Source organism: Magallana gigas, chromosome 9 (genome assembly GCF_963853765.1).
Source record: "Magallana gigas chromosome 9, xbMagGiga1.1, whole genome shotgun sequence".
Classification (NCBI taxonomy): domain Eukaryota; kingdom Metazoa; phylum Mollusca; class Bivalvia; order Ostreida; family Ostreidae; genus Magallana; species Magallana gigas.
The window spans coordinates 17,329,849-17,351,528 of NC_088861.1; the positions used below are offsets into that span (position 1 = coordinate 17,329,849).

The window sequence follows — 21,680 nt, forward strand, 5'->3', positions numbered from 1 at the left end:
TACTAATCTTGAAAAACAATATTAAAATGAAATATCATTAACTACCAGATCTATAGCCACGAAGTACAAAATCAATGCTAGTATATATTGCCTGTAGAATTTCAATGTATATCAATTTCTTTTTTGGATTTCCTCATAATATTTTTCCCGAAACTTCATAATAAAACAACAACTGCCAGATTTCACGACCTTTCACCTATGCGTGAAACCGCACGAGTTAAACTTAGTTCGTTAACAATAACATATAAGGTATATTAAAAGCATTTAATTTGCATTAATATTGCGTACTTCATAACGAATTTAAAGAAACATTTCACAATTAAGCTTGTTCCTTGCTATAGATACTAGTAGTTTGCTTTATGGTTATTTTGCATGAAGATCGTTTTCAATATATTAATTCTTAAGTTTACAAATTTATATACGTATACACCCACTTCGTATGTTCCCATTAGTTTCTTACGGAAATTGATTGTTTTTCATACATGCATAACTATATTTAGACAGAACTCTAATAGACACGATCAAAAGCACGGCCAATCATTCTTCTAATTTAAGAAATAGATTGATTGTCAAGCATTTAAAGACTTAAGTGTCAACTTTAGTTCAAATAGCTATACAAAGATATTGTTACACCGAAAGTTGATGTCCTCTTTATATTTTTTGTTTATGTGTGTGGATTATGAAACTTAAGTAATTTACGTACTTTTACTAACTTTCAAAAGATATTTGATTAAACGGTTCAAAGGTAGATGGTCGAAAAAGTTGTGGTGAATGAAAATGAAATTAAAATTGATAAGTATTAAGGTTAAGATTTGCTGAAAATACTGTGTATAAAATTAGATAAAAATGAAACTAAGCAGTGCACACCAAGCTTATGACTGCCCATTTATTTGTACCTTATGTCAGGAACCTAAATGTTGTCTTGTTCTAAAGATCATTAGGCTCTTTGCAAGAGACGTGAATGAAAATGAAATTAAAATTGATAACTATTAAGTTAAAAATATGTTGAAAATACTGTGTATAAAATTAGATAAAAATGAAACTAAGCAAGCAGTGTACACCAAGCTTATGACTGCCCATTCATTTGTACTTTATGTCAGGAACCTTAATGTTGTCTTGTTCTAAAGATCATTATAGGCTCTGTGCAAGAGTCATGCGGCGTCATTAGATAAAACGTCTCACGTTGCTGTCGTGTATATATGTTTATTGTCGACGGTAAGTAGAAAAAAAACCCCAACATTAGGGCTGCTAAATCTTGTTCATTTTTCATGTCAATTAATTCTCTTTCAAAAAGTGTTGGTCCTCAACATAATAAAACACTCATCACGGTCTACGAAAATATATGTCTGGGTATGAGAGTTTGTAGAAGACAAGATGAAGTAATAGTTTATCTCATTAGAGGTTATCGTTATTCATCCAATGTCCCTTTTTAATGTTGCCTATGAAAATGTTAAAGGTCCATATATGAATCTTCAGCATTAATATTTGCAAATGATCGAATAAGGATCTCTGCAAGTGTTGGGGTAGGGGGGGGGGGGTTGTTTGAAGGTTGAACGAACACTTTTTTTATGCATTAATTTGGTATACGATAAATTGCTTTGCGCTGTTCAAATGACCACCAAAGAATTAAAACTTGTGACATCAATTTGATATAGAAATATATCAAATTTAAAACTCGGATTGTAAATTAAAATATTGTTATTAGCAAGTCAAATCTTATAACGGTTAACGTAGGAGGTATGCTTTCTTTTTGTCCTCATTAGCTGTTCTACAATTTTGAATGTAACGGTCGTACCCTAGAAAGCTAAACCGGGTATTGTCATACATTTAAACATGGTGAATGATGATCTTTTCCTCAGCAATATGATGTCATTTTGAAAAGATTATGGAACTCCTTTATGTTAGTTATCTTCGAGCGTTAGCACGTTACAAACACAAGATGCAATCGTAATATTATTAAAAATGATAAAATAGAAGCGAAACTATTCGATTCGAAAATAGTTAAATGCTTTGACGCATTACACATGATGATGAACACTATGTGACATCAAAGGGACATGGTCACGATTTGGGTAAAAATCATTATTTCAATTTAAATGTTTACAATGCTTCAGTAAGGCATTTTTAATAGGCAACCAAAATTTGAATGCCATTTGTTGAGTTATATGCGAGTTACAGAGATTACAATTCGTTGCTATATAAACAAAGCTTTTTTCCATTTTGAATGTTGAAGTAAAATTCCAGATTTAGACCTAAAATAAATGTGTTAAACGTTAGGAACTGTTTATTGATGTTTGAAATGAATAAGAAGATAATAAACAAATCAGTCTGAAAAAGAATTTTTACCGGTATATTGAACCTACGTAAACAAAAACAGGGCACGAGCCTTGTTTACATGACAAAGAACTGTGAGCCCTGTATCTTGCTCATAACTCAATGACTGACTCTCAAATTTCAATTGATCATTAGAAATGCATTCCAAAAGCATTGTATATAATAAAAACAGAAAAATATAATAGCTTGGCAATACTCCAGAATTATAATTTATGGTCCTTTTATCTACTACCAGATTTCCTTTCTTCTTATAGAGAGGCATGTTACGTTCAATCATGCAACCACAAAACAACTTGAAGCATGCGCTGTACAGGAACATATGTCAACAATTTGGGAAAGAAATTCGCTTTTGCGACAAAAGTGCAGTCTCGCAAAATACCATCATGTCTCTACCAACGTAACCTTTTACCACTGGAAGAATCTAAATTATTGCAAGGTTCCAAAATGTGGCAGCACTTTCTGGTTGCAAGTTTTTGTAACCTTAGAAAAGATAAAAAGCGTCGAGGACGTCTTTGGCAGTAGACGTAACCAATATCACACCATAGCCATGAATAAAACATCTACTTGGGATCACGTATCTAGTAATGACGTCATTTTCCACGTCACAAGAAATCCTTAGTCACGTTTATATTCCGTATATATTGATAAAATATATCTACCGGGATTCTGGAAATTCACCAAAAGAATAAATGAAAGAAAAGGAAGAGAGTGTTCTACCTCTGTCAGATTTGGAGAATTTTTGGATTACATCATGAAAGAGGAAGTCTACGATCCACACTGGCATCCTGTCTCTGAGTTATGTGGCTCTTGTAGAGTACCTTACAACGTTATCAGCAAACAAGAAACGTTCAACAACGACGTACGCTTTATACTCAACCAGCTGTCCATACAAGGACCCTTAAAACAGGAATTATTGAAAAATCTACAGAAAAAACATACTGAAAATTCCATCAAAGAAATCACCCCACTCATGATCGGGCGGGCGAAACAGGATCCATGTTTGACATTCATGCAGTTCTGTCAGAGGTTGTGGAAGTCTTTCCAAATTCAGGGATATATATCTGATTTGATTTTCTTCCCAGCTAACAGTTTCAGAAATCTGAATTATTCGAACTTTTCCGCTATTTTAAATAATTACTTAAAAGGTTCTCAGAAAATCGTTATGACTGAAGTGATGAAAAAGCTTCAACGCAAGAAGCATCTGTCAAGGGCGTATGAGGGTATCAATCGCAAAACAATAAAGAACTTAAAAAGAAAGTACAGAACTGATTTTGAATTGTATGGATACTCCTACGAACTACCGAAAGTTCAATAAAAAATCAGAAAGCAGGAAGCATGGATTAAAGGAGGGATAAACATAACCTGTGCTATAGAAAAACCACCCAAACTGGCATATAAGTTTCTTTAATATATATACCTTTGTATTTGAAATTAAATATTAATTTGATTTTATTATTATTAATAATTTATTATTAATATTAAATTACAACAGGAAGAGCTAGTCCTAGAACCCCAAACGATGTTTTATTTTGTTTAAATACTAGTATAATACATCGTTTTATTTATTGTGATTGTGTGTTTTTGCCTGAAACTTCCTTGTGATAAAAATTAAATCTCACACTTAAACAATATTGCGTTGTTGGTTCATAAAATGCTTTTTCTAAATTCTGTTATTTTTGGATAGTGTATTAAACTGTCTTACTGTTGTTATCAATGGCTTATGTAGCTGCAACATGTATTAAAAATCAAGGTTATCCACGTATTGACGCAGTTTGAAGGTACATGTATATGATTTTCATATACTAAAAATAAAATTGAAGAAAAGGCATTTAACAGTGGTATTTGGACGTTTATATATTTATATAAAGTTATATACTAGTAGCATGTATATGTTCATCAGAGTTGTAATGAAAAATATATTAAAACTATAGATTACTAGTAATTTGCGTAAAACGTCTTGGGGCGAATCTAAAGGATCTTTCCCATTGTTCATTGAGCATTTTAACATTTTTTTTTCATTTCAAACAGGGATAATAATGTCAAAACCTGTGCCAGATGTTTTGAAAATCTAGGGGAAAAAATTTTCTTCAGATATTTATACATTAACAAATTCACCTAATCAAAGAATTTGTTATCGTTTTTGTCAATTTCTTTAAGTAAACGAGAAGATGTGTAATGAAATTAAATTCCATTTATGAAACTTTATGTAATAAGCGACTTTTTTTCTAACATAAATTTGATTTTCCTTTGATAATAGGTATTATATAAAAGTAATTTTGAGTGAAAAGTCGTGAAAACGTGTTGCAGATAAAAAAAAATATACGCTCAAAAATACTCTGAAACAGAGTACTAGTAAATGAAGCACAATTTGTCTCCTACCATCATCAAATCCTTTCTGAATTCACAATCTTAAATCAAAATTTTCCTGTAAAACTTAAAATTCATTATCTGCATAACGAATTTTAATGAGATTTGATCATATGGTTTATTTCACAGTTTTTATGACTATAATTTTAATGGCAAAAACATTAAAAAGGAAGTTAATACCAAGTGCTTGTATTCAAAAAGGAAATGTTATTATATAACTCGTAAGTATTGGTTTCCCGAAAAATTACCGACGGCAATCATGCACATTACATGTATTAACATTTTTAGTTTCTTTTCCCATCATGAGTTATACATATGAGATTAAAACATAATCTTTTTTTAATTCCGCATATCTGTATATATTTTCCTCACTTACTACTAAAATAAGTCCTAACGAATTTTTTGTTGTCCTGCATAAGATAGCTCTACATATTAATACTTAAAAACCACCAAAATCAGTTTAAAGAACGTATTTTCTTTGAATTGTTTTAAGATACAAGTTATTAATTCCGATCGTGTAAAAGAAAGCAAGACTTTCTTATGGAACAAGTTTTCAATATGATACCGGTACATAGAGTAGCTTAAAGAATTTTTTTTGAATACGAGTAGACGTCAGTCTGAAACTAATTGTAACAATGATTAAGGGTGGTTAACAAACGACCCATTAAGTGGCTCAAGAATATAGAAAACCTCCATGCATCATTGTGAGAATATTGCAGAGGCTTGGAGCACCAAAGTCATAACATGTTGGAGGTCAATGGCAAAAAGACCAAAAACAAAGACAAACGTCAAGAGCACAACACCATTATTTTACAAATGGAACATATGATAATAAAGCCAGGAGTCAGCAAAATGACTTTCAAAGGGCTACAGGTATCACTGTATATGACTAATCTATAAGAAAAAAAACCGTATTCAGTCTTACGTTCTCTAGACAAGCTCTTCGAAATCTAAACGTAGACGCCCATTTGGATTGGTGATGACGTCACTAACTTTGGTATTTGATCAATGGTCTGATGTCTGTTTTTCTGACAAACCCCAATTTTGGGTAAAATTTAACAATACATTACTATGCATAGAGAGGTAGAGGAAAGTGGTTAATGCAGACGTGATCACTAAGGCAACGCAGTCGTTATTGTGGATGGTCTGTGATGGTTTAGCAGCTGTAACAGTTTATGAAGACACTCAACAACTACACTTAAAAGGATGGTAGGAAAGGCAAAAATATGAGCATTGTATATCTGATGGAACTCTACCTGCTCAATGATAAAGGGATGGAATTTTAGCGAGGTGTTTTGCAATTCTTGAGAAACATTGGGCAAAAATACTGCACTTTAAAACAACAACGCCAATTGAGTTTGGTTCAGAATTTTTTAAAATGTTCATAATTTCAGGACATTATAAGGGATGTTTTGTATATAACTCTGATTTCTCACAGACAATCATAAAGTTTCCGTGTAATTTTGAATTTCAGGATATGCTTTTTAATTGTAGATAAACAGATGTTATTCAACTCCAAAATGTCGAGGCGCACAATAAATCTGGGAATAAGCATAATCTATCATTTGATGTGTTTCTTGGAGGCTGATCCTTGTGTCTCCATTTTGTAAGTTCAAACCACGTGCAATAAGATATTAAAACTTCATATTTTCACTTATTTGTAATTCAGAGGATTGATTTTGTTTTTGCAGATCAAACGGACAATGCTGTGAACACTATATGAGGATCAGAAATACTAATGCATGCAAACGTAATGTGATAACATGTTGTGGTTTTGTATTGTTTTTATAATTCATGTTATGTTTTGTAACAATATAACGAAGTCATTGATATATTGTAGCCTGTCCTGATGGGTTCACTTGGGATTCCTGCCACATCCCGTGCCCCTCCCCCTCGTTTGGGCCAGGGTGTCAACGGCAATGTCAAACGTGTTCTGTGACTTCTTGCCATCACGTGCATGGTTGTTCAATATACTGTGGAATCATTAGATTTCATGGTGGCTCAATTTTCGTGGATTTCGTGGGTACCTCTCATCCACGAATTAACATCCTCCACGAATAATATTTTAGGGTTATAAAGTCATATTTCGTTTTGTAGGAATAAGAAAATACACGAAATTACGTCCCCACGAACCTATAAAATTTCAGCAATCCACGAAAATTGGCCCCCACGAAAATTAATGATTCCACAGTATACCAGTAAGTCGTTAAAAGTGTACAGTGGACATTCATTTTATAAAATAGTATATTGCGAATTTTATGTACTGCATATAATTTGATATGTTACATTGTCGCCAGTAACGTAACTCTACAAAATATTGTCCATCTGATGCAAGGAAACATGCATTTAATTTCAACAAGACGTTGGACTTAGAGTACAAGGTCATTTCTTGCATAAAACACAATGAATATGACGCTGGTCTCAATATTAATTGAAATATACACAGATTACCTAGGCACAGCAAATGATTTGATCAAGTATTATAGATTTCAATGTGGATAATTTTTTTCTATTCTTAAAATAATTAAAAAAAAACCATCATGTTACTCACTGTATTATATTTCAAAATATATAAGAGAGGATCTTTTTTACAGCCAATATTCAAGGTACATTTACAAAGAAAATGGAGGTTTTGGAAGCAGCTGAAAAGCACCTTGCATCTTACATTTTGAAAGAAAATGCCAGCAAAGAGAAAGAAAACCGGAAGCCAAAAGCTTTTCGACACACGGGTAAGTGGATGCGATTCCATAGAAATGAACATGAACAGGATGCTGTAAAAAAAATTTTATATTGTACTTCACATACGACACAAATAGTTATATATATACATTGTGATATATATATATATATATATATATATATATATATATATATATATATATATATATATATATATATATATATATATAAAGGTACGAAATAACTGTAATTAAAAAAATCAAATAAATGTATTATCAAAAAGGAAAAACAATAATTTAAGTCATTAGAAGTTCAACAGAAAAAGCACCCGGTGTTCTTAAAATAAAATAAAAAATAAAACTAGGCTTTTGAAAAATGAAAACGGAATACTGAATATCTCTTGGAGATTCTTTTATATACAAAAGAACAGGACATTGTGATATATGAAGTCTTTCCCCAGTCCTGGCGGTGTTTCAGTGTGAGTGGAGTATATTTCCATTTTCTATATCAAAATATTTCTTCTTATTTCAAGTTTGAGTTTTTTGTCAAATTTTAATTTTTAACTTTAACCATTTTTAATTCAACCTTTTAGCGACAGTGTTTAGATACAAACACCTTTTAAGACTATTGTGTATATTGTTGTATCTTATACTGTAGATGATGATTTTTTTGAGGAGTATTTTGCAATGGGTCGAAACATTATCGTCTACAGAGACGTATGAACACAGAATTCCCAATACATGTAGATTATTCAAAGATTGATAACTGAGTTGGTGTTTTTCCTCGAGTTTGATACAACATTTGACAATGAAATACATCATCACTTTGTCTTACACTGTTCTTAAAGAACTGAATTAAGCAGCTAACCACAGCTTGATTTATAAAAGTAAGAGATTCATTTCTGAGAGTTATTTCCCTTGGTCGCCATTTTGTTCGTCAAGGCATTAAATTTTCCTCCTTGTGTAACCAGTTTCAAACATGTATGACAACAAACAGGGGAAAATCCGAAGAGCATAACAAATATAAAGTAAAGAAAGATTTAACAAACATATTTGTCGTAAGAACAGTGCTATCTCTCAAATCCCTCAAAATACCAGTAGTGCAAGTTGAAATTGGTTGGAGAATAAAGGATTCAAGGCAGTTTGATCTACGCCATGGCCACCAAGGGGAAGTAACTCCTTCTTAGATTGCTCAACTGGAAAAAAATAAATGTATGAGAGAAGAAAAAAATATCATTCATTAGTTAAGTAAATGACAACATTTGAGGTTTTTCAAAGAAGTTGGAGGGACCGGGTTCAACGAACACAAAATCTATGCGTCGATTGACAGTAACATTCTTTTGCTTTATTTTGCTCACATTGTACTTTAGACAACAGTAATTGAAGAGTTTGAGATGGAGAGACGTTTTTTCTTATATCAATTACTTGGTCACAATTTCCCAACATAAAGTTCACAATTTTACTCTTTCTTTATGTGTGATTTAGAAGACCTAGTAATCAATGCATACGCGAAATAGAGTCAGTCAGTCGATGAAGGTTAAGATTAAATTAATCGAAAATAACTGAAGCAAGAGTACTTTCATATAAAAACATTTTTAGATTTCAAATGATTTTATCCAAGATTGTCGGTCTATTTTGCTCATTTTGTGACATGCATAATTTGCCTTTATTTTATCTTTAAAACATCAAAGTGGGTTTCAATTTTTTTTTCAGTTTTTTTTAAAAGTTTTTAGCTTATATTAAGTACGTCTGAAATGGTTTTTCAATATAGTTAGAGGGCAAAATGTACTCCTACATTTAAGACCATCGGATTTGAAGATTTTCAAAGATTTTCAAAGTTAAAATAATCTTATTATTCAAACTTGACATCACAAGATTTTATTACATTGCAAAATATCTACTCCTAGTCATAATTCTTTTTTTTTAAAAACCTTACGACTATTTGAAAATTTTAATCACAAATGTCCTGATAATAGTGTGTTGCAATTTGTTATTTCTGTAGATTCATAAAAATTCCTCTACTGTGGAATCATTTAAATCGGGGGGGCCAATTTTCGTGGATTATGACTTTTTTGCTGATTCGTGGGGTTGTAATTTCGTGGATGCGTTGGTTACTGTTTCAGCAACAAAGATAACTCTTTCTAAAATTGTTTTTCGTTGAGGATTTAAATTCATGGGGGGGGGGGGGGGGGGGCTACCCACGAATACCACGAAAATTGAGCCACCACGAATTCTTATGATTCCACAGTATACCCCGTTGGGAAATTATTTATTACAACTTGTTTTACTTTGTTAGGCAGTAGGTATGGCATTTTTCAATATTACAAATGCTTTACACTGTAATACACTGTATTACAACTTGATTTACTTTGTTAAACAGTGGATAAGGCATTTTCAATATTAAAATGTATTGCACTGTAATACATTGTATTACAACTTGCTTTACTCTGTTAAACAGTTGATATAAGGCATTTTACTTTTGAACCGCAGATTTTGAGTTTGAATACGACAGGGACTTTTTATTACTTGAATTTTTTTCTAAGAAAAAGTTTTTAAAGTTTCTCCAAACTGCTTAGTCTTCTTCGAGTCATAAATACACATGCTAGAATACCATACCTTTTGAATAATAATAAGTATATACACTTGCTGAAGAACGTCTGAAAATAAGGAGAATGATTTACAAAACATTCCAATTATAGCAGTAGCTCAAAATGTATGAAATCTCCTCAACCATGTAAAGGACCCAATAGGAACAGAACTTGAATAATTCTTCAAAGCTGAGCTAGAAAAGTAAAGCTAGATTGAATCCTTAAAGCCCTTATTTAACCTTAAAACTTAATCGTATTGGTCTTGGGGAAAACGATATCAGGCATGTACCGGTGTACAGAACCTCTACCGTCTTTTACCCGGAGATGGCCAATACAATGACATAGACATTTCCAGAGGGTTGCCAGTTTAGAATTCTTCAAAAATGGTCGCATGCAATAACGCTCATTTCGATGAAAAGTAAGTCACAGCATGGAGGTGTTTCAAACCACCTTTAAAAATAACATAACAAAATAGAAGAAAATGTGTTTCTATAACATATTGTGCAGGGATTAAAAACTTATTCATAAAATGATTGATGATTGAGAGTTTACTAAAAATGTGCCCGAAGGAAGCATCGAACTATGATGGAGACGATAACAATATGTCGCCAAATTATATATATGACCGTGGACATTTCTTAATCGATTGTAAAAGTTTTTGTACAAAAAAATTGCACCTTCAGTTCCAATCTTACGTGCGTGCTTTTAAATATTCATGAATAGATGAAAGAAAACAATAATTATTGTGACTGTATTTATGGAAAGGGGATACGGGGGTTGCATGGGGTGGGATGGATTGGGGTGTTTTGTTTGGAAAAATAAAACAAGTATATAAAACTGTTTGAAAGTCTAACTAGGTTACATAAGCACAGCTGTTAAAAAGAATAAATTGCACACATGCCTTTTATGAGTTTCAAAAATGGGGTGGTGCTAATAGTAAATGTTTGACTAACTTTGTGTCTTTATTTATCGTTTATAAAAGTTATAAAACTAAATGTTCTTCATTTTTAGGTACTCCTTCAGCACATGCACTCGTATTAAAGGCAATTAACATGGAATATTAAGTGTTAAAATTAATTATAATAAGATGTTGATATTTTCTTGCTCTACATTATGGTTTAACGCATCGTTGACATAGCTTGTAGATAAATGTGGTTTATAGTTTTAATATTGATTCACTTAAGGTCCGTACATGGTATGTTTAAGATGGATGAATTTTTTGAATAGTCAATTACAGCATCTGTAGATGAAAACGTTAAACATGATGCGTTTGAGGAGAAAATTAATCAGAAAACTGTTGTTGGGCATGGTACTTCTATTCTCGATGATTGGAATATTCCAAATACGAGGTAAAACGAATGTGTTATTTGATTTCCCACTTTATTGAGTTGTCTGATTAATCTAAAACAATCATTTTCTGTTGTCATTTTTCAATAACTATGTCGCTGTGAATAAAGGAATTATTGCTTCAATGTATTTTTGGTCATTTTTATCCAATATACCAATATAATTTCAAAGATTGCAAAATCACAACATTCCATAATTCCGTACATTTATTTTAATCTTAATTTTTTTTTTTTTTAATTTTTTAAAAAAGTCTTTCGTCTTTTTAAATTTGCAATTTTTAAAAACCACATGCTTATTTGTTGAGTTATTAGTACATGTATGTGTTGATTTTGCCACATATAAACCTGAATCCTTCATATTCCTTTATGTCTAGTTCTTTGGTATAGTCTCTCCCAAGATATTTATGCTGCACATTTGGACGATTTTTAATAAAAATACACATACATGTACCTGTGATAGAAGTGCAACTGAAATCGATGAAAGGGAAAATTTCCAAGAGACATATAATTTCATTGACACATTATCATCTTTCACTCGGAAAAATTCACAGGAACGAAATCAGATTCCTTACGGAGATTTATAATTATCGGGAATGTTTACATCTTTTCTCCATTTGGAATACACTCAGAATACATCGCGCAATTTTTCAACGTTATCATCCGGGCTTGCTGCAATACAAAATCGCCGTAGATTATCACATTTTTAGCATTGTATTGAAACCTGATAATCTAACAGGGGCGTTTCGACTGAGAAATCTTGGAAATTTTTCATACTTTTGAATGAACATCGTTTGAACCCTGAGGTATTTATAAATATCAAGCAATTAAGCCAAATGTGAATCCAGGATATCTTGGGACAGAGTATAAAAAAACTAAACGATACAATAGCCGTGGTCGTCCAGCCTTATTTGAATCGTGTAAAAAACTTTATTATCATTATTTTTGTTATTAATTCTTCATTTTACAGATGTTTCCGTGAGCAGACAAGCATCAAATACTGCAACTAGAGATTTAAAAATTCGGCATGTAACTGATTTTTTTGTCGAGCAAATTCCAAACGGAAGGAGGAATTCCAGGAATATAAGTCACAAAATCAAGGTTTTTTTTTAAATTTTTTGATTAACTGTAGAAATACCTTAAAACACATTAGAATTAAAAAAAAACCTTTTAATTTATTGTTTTAGATATTTTTTCAACTTATTATATAATTATATTTTTATTTGTTGCACCCTTATAAATATTCGTCTTCATAGTTCTTACTGACAAAAAGTCCAACAAAATGAACGTGTACCTAATTCAAGTGGTCTAGTAAATTTGATGTTTATCGATCTTTCGATGTATCGATGTAACGATGATCTATCGATGGTCCATTATAAAAATTGTTGGACAGCTACGTCATTGCTAATTTCATGTAATATTCGCCCGATATCGACTTTTAAAAAAAACCCGATGGGCCGTGCGACAAGAATGTCTAGTTGCTATTTGAAATATTACTTTCATCTGTAGTAGGGGAATAACAAAACAGTTGTTGACTGGATTTGGGCAACTTATGATGTGATAGACCTTCAGATTCAAATCTTGTCCTTGACTTTGGGTATTGCGCAACATTTAATGTATGGGGTTTTATATCAAAACAAAAAAACCAAATACGATGAAACAGTCGATTGTAAGATCTTTTCGATAAAGTTGTAATATTATACATGTAGTATGGATTTTTAAACGTAAATTTGAGGTTATGAAAATGTTAAACTTATAAAACGCATTCATTTTATTATCTTTTTTCAAATGCATTTTGAATTTGAAAAGTTGTACATCATAATGTTTGGTGTATATTTCAGCTATCTGTCGACAATACTTTCTCGTTGTTCTCTACATATGCGTATTATTGTCACATTGACACATTTTTTTTATTTTTTGTATGTTTATTCTTTAACGTATAAAATTTACAACTCAGTGTGTAAAAATTAATTTGTAAAAATTTCACCTCAATCTGTAAATTTTACACATTAATCTGTAAAATTCAATATACATATACTTATAAAAATTATTTTAACATTTGATTTAAAGAATTTATTTTTTTGTCCTGAAGAGGAGACTGGTTGTTCCAAAAATTGACAATTTTCATTCGATGACAGCGTTTTATTTCACTTGATGCGACATATCTTTCTTTTAAAAATCTTTATTTCAAATTCAATTTCAGTTTCCTTTTAAGAAATATAATATAAACGAGTCGTACCTGATCCAGCGATTAGAGAGATACAGCAATGCGTGTCGAGGGAGAGAATTTCAATTTGGAAAAGAAACAAAGTTTTCCATGAAGCGTCATTTCCGGAAAAGTTCCTCGCATCACATTTTGTACTGCAGCATCGAAAAAGCAGGATCGACATTCTGGCGAAGGATGTTACAGATGCTGGATTCAACAAACCTGAAAACGCCATACGACATCGCACCACTGCATGTCAACGAGAAATCCGTTCCGTTCGTAGAGGAAGGTCTCTACCATGCTCTTGCGTCTTTCAAGACGAATTTTGTTTTCGTGATTGCCAGAAATCCGTTCACAAGACTTTTGTCGGGATATCTAGATAAAATTTACACAGCAAATCCTTATTACTGGAATTCTATTGGCCGTTCGATACGACCAAATCCACAACGAGGCCGCGCCGCGTGCTATAGTGACATCACTTTCCAGGAAATTGTGGATTACGTCATCAATGCGGAGGGATATTTTAAGAAAGTCAGAGATCCACATTTCATGGCAATGCACGACATGTGCAAGCCATGCCAGATACCGTACGATTTCATTGGCAAAATGGAAACTTTTGACAAGGATTTTAGTTTTCTGATGAAAACATGGAACGTTTCGAATTTCGAGGGAACAGACATGAAAAGTATGGCGGTTGATGATACATTTCTAGACGTGGCCACATCACTCCAAGACCGAAAGAATTCCATTACGCCTTGCATCAGCATGCATGAAGCTTACCTTCGGTCTTGGAAACATATGCAGATAAAAGGACTCATCAGTGACCACGAGATATATCCTTTTGACGAAACGAAGTCTCAGAGCATTAAACCTGTTGATCTCATCAAAGTTATGAAATCTGCTCACCTGAAATCAAACCAAGGAGAACTAAAGATCCAAAAAGTTAAATATTTTCGAGAAATTTATAGAACTGTTCATTTAAAATCTCTCAATTTATTAGTTCAAGCGTTGAGACCAGATTTTGAAATTTTTGGTTATGACCCTTTTCCTGAGACGATTTTTAACTCGACTTCACCGCGGTTACAGCATACGGATATATTTTTGGTTTATAATAAAACTAAAATATAATCTACTGGTAATTAAATGATGGAATCTTATAGTGAGTTATGCATTTATATTTTCTTCTTCACGTTTGCTTTGCAGTGGTTATAAACATAAATCAGAGTATTTCACTATGAGTACATATAATAACAACACATTCAGTTAACTAATCCGTGAATGTTAAAAATGTATTTTACTTGTATAATGTAACTATATAATCCAGTTATTTTGTAAACGTTATACTGGTATTGTATTAGAAAACTCTTCTGCGTTAGCTATATGAAATAAGGATAATTAAGCTTAAGGAAATTAATATATGAATGCATCTTTTAAAGATTTTTAATAAGATAGAAAAGATAGAGCCATACAGTATCTCTTGAAATAATTTCAAAGAGCCAATGAAAGTCTTTCGCATCAAATATTCAAGAGGCTGGCCTGGTATAAAGCTAGGCAATGCACTCATTCAAAACACTTGTTATAGACCCAAAAAGTTTTTATGTTCCTTACTTCAGGTACATGACCAACGTATTTTACTTATATGCATTGTTAGACACCAACGGTCAGCCCTGCATCGCTTGCTTACCGTGAACCAATTTCTTGAACTTTCTTCGTTGTCATGAATATTTATTATTCTAAATTGGAAATTTCCTGTTTGGAATAGGATGGATATGATTTTACTCCATTTTTTTTTAACGTACATACCAAATTGGTTAGGTGTAGGTTTAAACGTTTTATTAATCTACAATGTAACAATAATAGTTTAAACTGTAGTGGGACTTATATCTATTCAAAACGCGTGATGACGTTTATAATTACTTGTGTTCATCCGCCGTGATCAGGTTTGACGTGTGTTATTGAACACTGAGTGTCACAGATTTCCATTGCAAACATACTAAAGGAAAATTGTATAAATAAATCTTGTTGATTTCAACGAGCCACGACTGAGTGGTTGGAAATATGCAATAGACAGGTCTACGCCACTGTTGGTCACAAATACCCAAAGTCCTGCCCAAGGTTCTAAGTACATGCACTGTTGAAATGGCTCTATGAATTCAGGCTTTGATTGAACTAGCTCATTATGTCGTCGTGTTAAAACATGCATAATGGCCTGTATTGTGTGGACATAATCTTAAGACAAGATTGGGTGAAATATGAGTGCAACAGATGGAGGTCTCAATGAATAACAAAATTGCGATCACCGAAGCAAAACAAGAGCTAAAATTGTGTAAACAGGTCGATTTAGTGATGAATGCAATAAGAGAGAGAGAGAGAGAGAGAGAGAGAGAGAGAGAGAGAGAGAGAGAGAGAGAGAGAGAAGAGAGAGAGAAAGACAGAGAGAGAGAAAGGGGGAGGGAGAGACAAAGAGAGATGGAAGGGAGAGAGAGAATAGAGAAGAAAACATGTATTTTATCCGATCATCAGATTGTGAAGGTATTTTCTGACGCGATTGATTTTCACGCGATAGTTGCAATGAAATTAGAAATTTTATTGTATGTAGAAAATCGATATTCAATTACTATGTTAAATTGAATTGAAAATCAATAGGCATTAGAATTAATCTTATTTTTAAAAAGAAAACCAAAATATTTGTTAAAAACATTAAAATATACACTCATAATTCGAAGACTTAATTGCTACTCTTTAAAAGAGACAATTAGTGTAGGAAACGGGTTATTTAAAGGGGCATGGTCACGATTTTGGTCAAAAATTATTTTTCCGATTTGAATAATTACAATGCTTCAGTGAGACATTCTTAATAGGCAAACAAAATTTGAGTGTCATTTGTTAAGTTATAAGCGAATTACAGAGCTTACAATTCTTTGACATGTAAACAAAGCTTTTGTTTACATTTTGAATGTTAAAGTAAAAATTTCAAATTTAAGCCTTAAATGAATGTGTTAAATGTAAGAAACTGTTTATCTATGCTTAAAATGAATAAGAAGAGAAAACAATCAGCTTGAAAAAGGTTTTTTATTGGTAAATTGAACCTTTGTAAACAAAAACAGGGCACGAGCCTTGTTTACATGACACAGATTTGTGAGCTCTGTATCTTGCTTAAAACTTTAGTAATGACTCTCAAATTTGATTTGATCATTAGAAATGCATTTCTAAAGCATTGTAAATAATAAAAATAGAATAATAGAATTTGACGAAAAACGCGACCATGCCCCTTTAAAAGCAAAAACTTGTGAAATAAATCTTAAATGAATTATATAAATTTTAAAACATGTACAGTACTGGGTACATGTACATAATTATACTTCATCAGAAATGAACACTTATACACACATTAGCTTTCGATATAACGTCGTTTCAAGTACGCTTTTATCAGATTCAATCAAAGTAATTATTTGTAGCTGTAAAAAAAGAAAGAATATATTCTAAAAGTTAGTCGATCCGTGTCATTGCATAGATAAAGCTGTACAATAAAGTAAATGGCGGACACGGTTCATACTTACATTTATATACAAGGGTGGATCCAAAAGTAATGTCACACTGTGCACCGCGTTTCACACACTGGCGCTGTATTGTATAAAATGATACATCAAACTTTTCCTTATCAAAATTCTAATTTGAAGTAAAATTTTTATTAAATTTTGTTAAACACTTAAAAAGATATTGCTGTTTATAGCATGATAAATACGTGACATCGCCTCGTCATGAATTTACGCCTTTTTTAAGATTAATTTTGTATGTATGTATAAATTACATGCTTCAAAATTTCAAAAAGACCCAAACAACACAATTTTTTGAAACAGATATACCATAGACCTTTTCTAACTGTTTTAAAAAACTAGGAAACGTTGCAGTCCATTTTGGATATCTACGCAATGCCTGTTTTCTCTAGATCAAGGAATGAAAAGACTGGACATGCGAAAAGTGATAGGAGACATTCTTTGCTCAGATGGATAGAAATCACTAGAAAATGCACTGGAATTGATATATCAACTAAAAATTGAGAGCGAGTGAACAGGGTGCCCTAAACGTGGTTCCAATGTATAATAAAAGCATATGTCATGTTAATAAATAAATTAAATAGAGAGAAGATATACGCTCTGAAGGTAAGTAAAAACTAGGCTCTTACGTCATGGGATATATCATAAACCTACGTTCATGACTTATTGAAGAGACCTCGACAAACTGATCGCACATTAAATAATATCGAATATACTACCCCATCGATTAAAAAAAGAGTAGTTAGTTACTATATAAAAAAAATGAAAAAATAAATGAATATAGAGCATCGTGGCCAATTTCTATAGAGTACTAATTTACGAAATTCTACCAGACGCCAAAGATCTAGAAATGACGTCGCTAGCGTGCGGCGACTATCCTTACCTTACGCTCTACAAAATATATTATCTTCAGAAATATTTATCATAATGCATTAAAATTTTCAGATCTGAACTGAAATAGATAGATATCTCAAAGCACAAGTTTTTGTCTTTTTACGCGGATTTTTGACGATTTTATCGCATCTGTGACATTACTTTTGGATCAACCCTCGTACATGTAACACACGTCCTTAAACCCAGTTGAAACGATGCTGATCATTAATACATGTATGATAAAAACAACAATACAAGAACTCGGGGGATTTTATTGCATACTGATCCAAAAGCACAATGACATAGATCACAAAAAGTTACTTTACATAAATCTAACTGACGTGTATGTAAGTACACGTGATCAAATTTATTATGAGAACACAATCAAACGTTCAACAAAAGACAGCAAAGTCGTTGTTGGTTTTTTTTTTTAAATCGAATCAACAAAATGCGTGAATGCATAGTTTAACAGATATACTATCATATAGTATGGCAAAATGTTATTCTTAGAACGTACATGTACATGCATATAAATGATTCCCTTGAAATGTCACTTGTTCAGATTTTCCCTCTAAACACGCTCTGCAATTTTGTGATATATGATGCATCCACTTTTCGCACGCTCTGCTGGTACAATGTACCAGAATTCGGAAGACCGATAATTTTTCCCGTTCCATTGTTCGTCTCTTCTTCATTTTCACATTCCATCAATACCACGTGGTGTAACTCGGCGTACTTCCATTTCCTGTCTCAGAAGGGCATGCGTAATGGCCGATTTGTGCTCATGACGAACCATTAGGCAAATGAAAAATATTTCCACGACAACCAAAACTACCAAGAAGGCGCCCAGTTTCCGTCTTCCGTTATCACAAAGAAATGCCATAGTTTTTAGATCTGTATGAAAGAATAAAAGCATGGGAAATTGGCATTAATTTCATTAGTACACAGTTAACCTCTCATTATCAAGGACGTCATAATGGCAGATTGAGGACCCAAGACCTGACTTGACCGAGGCCGATGGTCGAAATCAATTTGATCATACAGTGGAACAGGTCAAAGATCGGATTATTTATTAATAAGCAATAAATTGCTTTCTTTTGTGCTTCATGTGGGTGTGAATGTATCCAGCAATACAGAAAAAATACATAACCCGAGACATCGAATTATGTAGTTGGGTTTTTTCTGCGATGCTAGCTGCTTTCATAGTCAAAATGAAGCACGAAAGAAAACATTTTACTGTTTATATTCATAGTAACTTTTGAATCATTTAGTCCATCATCTATGAAAAGTAAGCAAAAGTATTTAAATTATAATTATTGTCAATTAAATAATTAAATTAAATAAACAACCAACTTCCCAGTTCCATAAAAGCAGCAGAAGTATAAAAAAAATTTAATTTAAAAAATTATTATCTACATGTAAATGTACAAAATGAATCGAATCTACAACAGTTTTTGAAATTAGAATAAATACATAAATTATATTCTAACTTCGACATCTAGTTCGAACATGGGATTGCGTAGATGTTTGTCTAGTCATGCATGTATGAACTACATCGATTAGAAATAGATGGAAACAAACTAAGTGGATGTAGAGGGTGGAATGTAAATATTTTTATTATTCATTGAATGTTCACATAAAAAATATTTTTTCTGTTGCTTTGGGGTATTGCACCGGGTGCCTTTGGTGTGTAAACCACTGGACTAAGTTGGATTTATTTTGTTACAAATGTAGTAACGTTTTATCTTTATTGTAGAGAAAACATTTAAGGTTTTGTTTAATTATTTTATGGTGTTATAGAAAGAACAGCATTTTAGTTATTTCTTGCCTAGCTTTCTTTCATTGTTTAAGAGAAAGGCAAAGAGTTAACTTCGGTGTAAAAAAAAATTAACAATCACAGTGTGTCCTTCATAGGTATGTGTATTTATTGATTTCTTTGCTTATTGCAATGTTGTAAACAAATTAATTTTATTATCTATTAGTGTTGTAATATGTAATTTTATGAAGTTTTTAATGAGAAACAGATAAACCTGTATTTATTAGACAAAGGAAAAAAAAGGTATTACTATATATAATGAATATTAAAGAGTATTGGGAGTGCATGTATAATCATGATATTTAAATACGTTTAACGCTGCTCGAAGCATTGCAATATTTTTTTAAAAGGTGCTTAAACATGAACATTTATCTCCTTTTTTCTATTTTTCGTATTTGTTTTTCAGCTATCAGTACTTTTTGAAAGTGGCAGAGGGTCAGAAACATTGCCTTCACTATATATCCATCGGTATCATTTATTATTCATAGACACTTGTGTATTAATAGATAATGTAAAACCACCTATCGATTTACGATAAACCCTATACACATGCATTCAATCGAGTTGAATACAGAGTGGCGTGTTCCTTAACATTAAAAAAAAGGTATTGATCGCATCCAATCATCACCAGACAAAATTTGAACATTTAACTGAAATTAATGTAAATGGAGAACGTTAAGAACCGAGAGGTTCCGAAAGAAACGATTTTTTTTTCTGCAAGATAAATGCCGAGAATAAATGTATGTACATGATCCTACCTCTTATGAATTTCAGACTGTAAAGAATTTACCTGCTCTGCTCTCATAAAAGTTGAAAGAAGCTGGAATCGCTAGCCCATAAAGATTTCCTTGTGTGTTGATGTGGCGACATATTTTGTGTGAATTTTTCACCACGGTAGTGCTTTACGGACAGAACTGCATCGATATAATGATGTCACTCCAAACAAGATGAAAGAAAAAATCGATATGCATACACGCACTAGGCTTCTGTATCGAAGAGAAAAAGAAAGAGAGAGGAAAATCAAAGTACTGATAGTACGAAGCGCATGCGCAGTGATTGAGGGATACAATTTAAACATAAATGATTTTATTTTCAAGCTTTAGGTCTTGGATAATTACTTTTTTCAAAAAAATATGTTTTTGTTCAAGCCTGCTCTCAATGTTTTTTTGACTGAAAGTTGGTTGAAAACAAAACTTCCTAACCCAGCATGTGCATTTGTAAATCATTTAGTATAAAGGAAAAAATCCCAAAATTACTTTATAATTTTTAAAGTTGAACATTTTACAATATCTAAAAACAAAGCCCCTCGTCTAGTGTATGTTAACGTAGAGCCCAAAAATGACCAGGTGTTAGAATCATGAAGCATTTTCAGAATTTAGGACAACGGACCTAATTCGCTTCACGCAGATATATACCGCTTATGACGCAATATTTAGCTGTTCTACATCATCAATACACGCTTTATATTGTGCAAATAGTGGCTGACCTTGTTATACTTTAATATGCTACCGTGACGTTTTTCAATATTATATAATTAGCATGCACAACTGATGTCAAAATACTGTAGTGAGTTTAATTTTATATTAGTTCATAGTATCTACATAGATCAATTAACAGAGACTGAGTCTGTGAACAAATCATTTACATTCCGATTTGCTTCAATATTCCAATTAAAAATAGAGTAAAATCGTCGTGTGCTTAAACTTTAAAGTATTTTATCATAAACAAGCATTCTGAGAGTATTGCATAAGCAATACACGTCCCCTACTGGTTTGTAGAAAGTGAAAACAATGCACTGTTATGCAGAATATCATTTCTTACCGTCTTCTGCACCCCAAATCAACAGACTAACCCGATAACGAACCCGATTGTAATAATACAAAAAACACTGTCGATTAAATTTACAACACAATGCTTG

At 32.2% G+C, this 21,680-nt stretch overlaps 2 protein-coding genes and 2 long non-coding RNA genes across 4 annotated transcripts; 3 read left to right on the forward strand and 1 right to left on the reverse strand.

The window, feature by feature from the left end:
* The first annotated feature begins 2,946 nt into the window (after nt 1-2,946).
* On the forward strand, nt 2,947-3,739 carry LOC136271658 (uncharacterized). The gene has a single exon (XM_066072043.1). It carries the CDS (start codon nt 3,086-3,088, stop codon nt 3,647-3,649), a length of 564 nt encoding a protein of 187 aa, XP_065928115.1. The 5' UTR covers nt 2,947-3,085; the 3' UTR covers nt 3,650-3,739.
* Nucleotides 3,740-6,157: 2,418 nt separating this feature from the next.
* Nucleotides 6,158-6,674, forward strand: LOC109619851 (uncharacterized). Its single transcript, XR_010709038.1, has 3 exons — nt 6,158-6,307; nt 6,393-6,451; nt 6,542-6,674. It is a non-coding gene; the product is annotated as an uncharacterized lncRNA (long non-coding RNA).
* Nucleotides 6,675-10,774: 4,100 nt separating this feature from the next.
* On the forward strand, nt 10,775-14,644 carry LOC105337078 (carbohydrate sulfotransferase 11-like). The gene is made up of 3 exons (XM_011441651.4): nt 10,775-11,316; nt 12,281-12,411; nt 13,514-14,644. The coding sequence occupies exons 1-3, from the start codon at nt 11,214-11,216 to the stop codon at nt 14,642-14,644; spliced, it is 1,365 nt and encodes a 454-aa protein (XP_011439953.3). The 5' UTR covers nt 10,775-11,213.
* Nucleotides 14,645-18,202: 3,558 nt separating this feature from the next.
* On the reverse strand, nt 18,203-21,599 carry LOC105337071 (uncharacterized). Its single transcript, XR_010709590.1, has 3 exons — nt 21,584-21,599; nt 20,553-20,748; nt 18,203-18,840 (listed from the first exon to the last, which is right to left on the reverse strand). It is a non-coding gene; the product is annotated as an uncharacterized lncRNA (long non-coding RNA).
* Nucleotides 21,600-21,680: the final 81 nt, after the last annotated feature.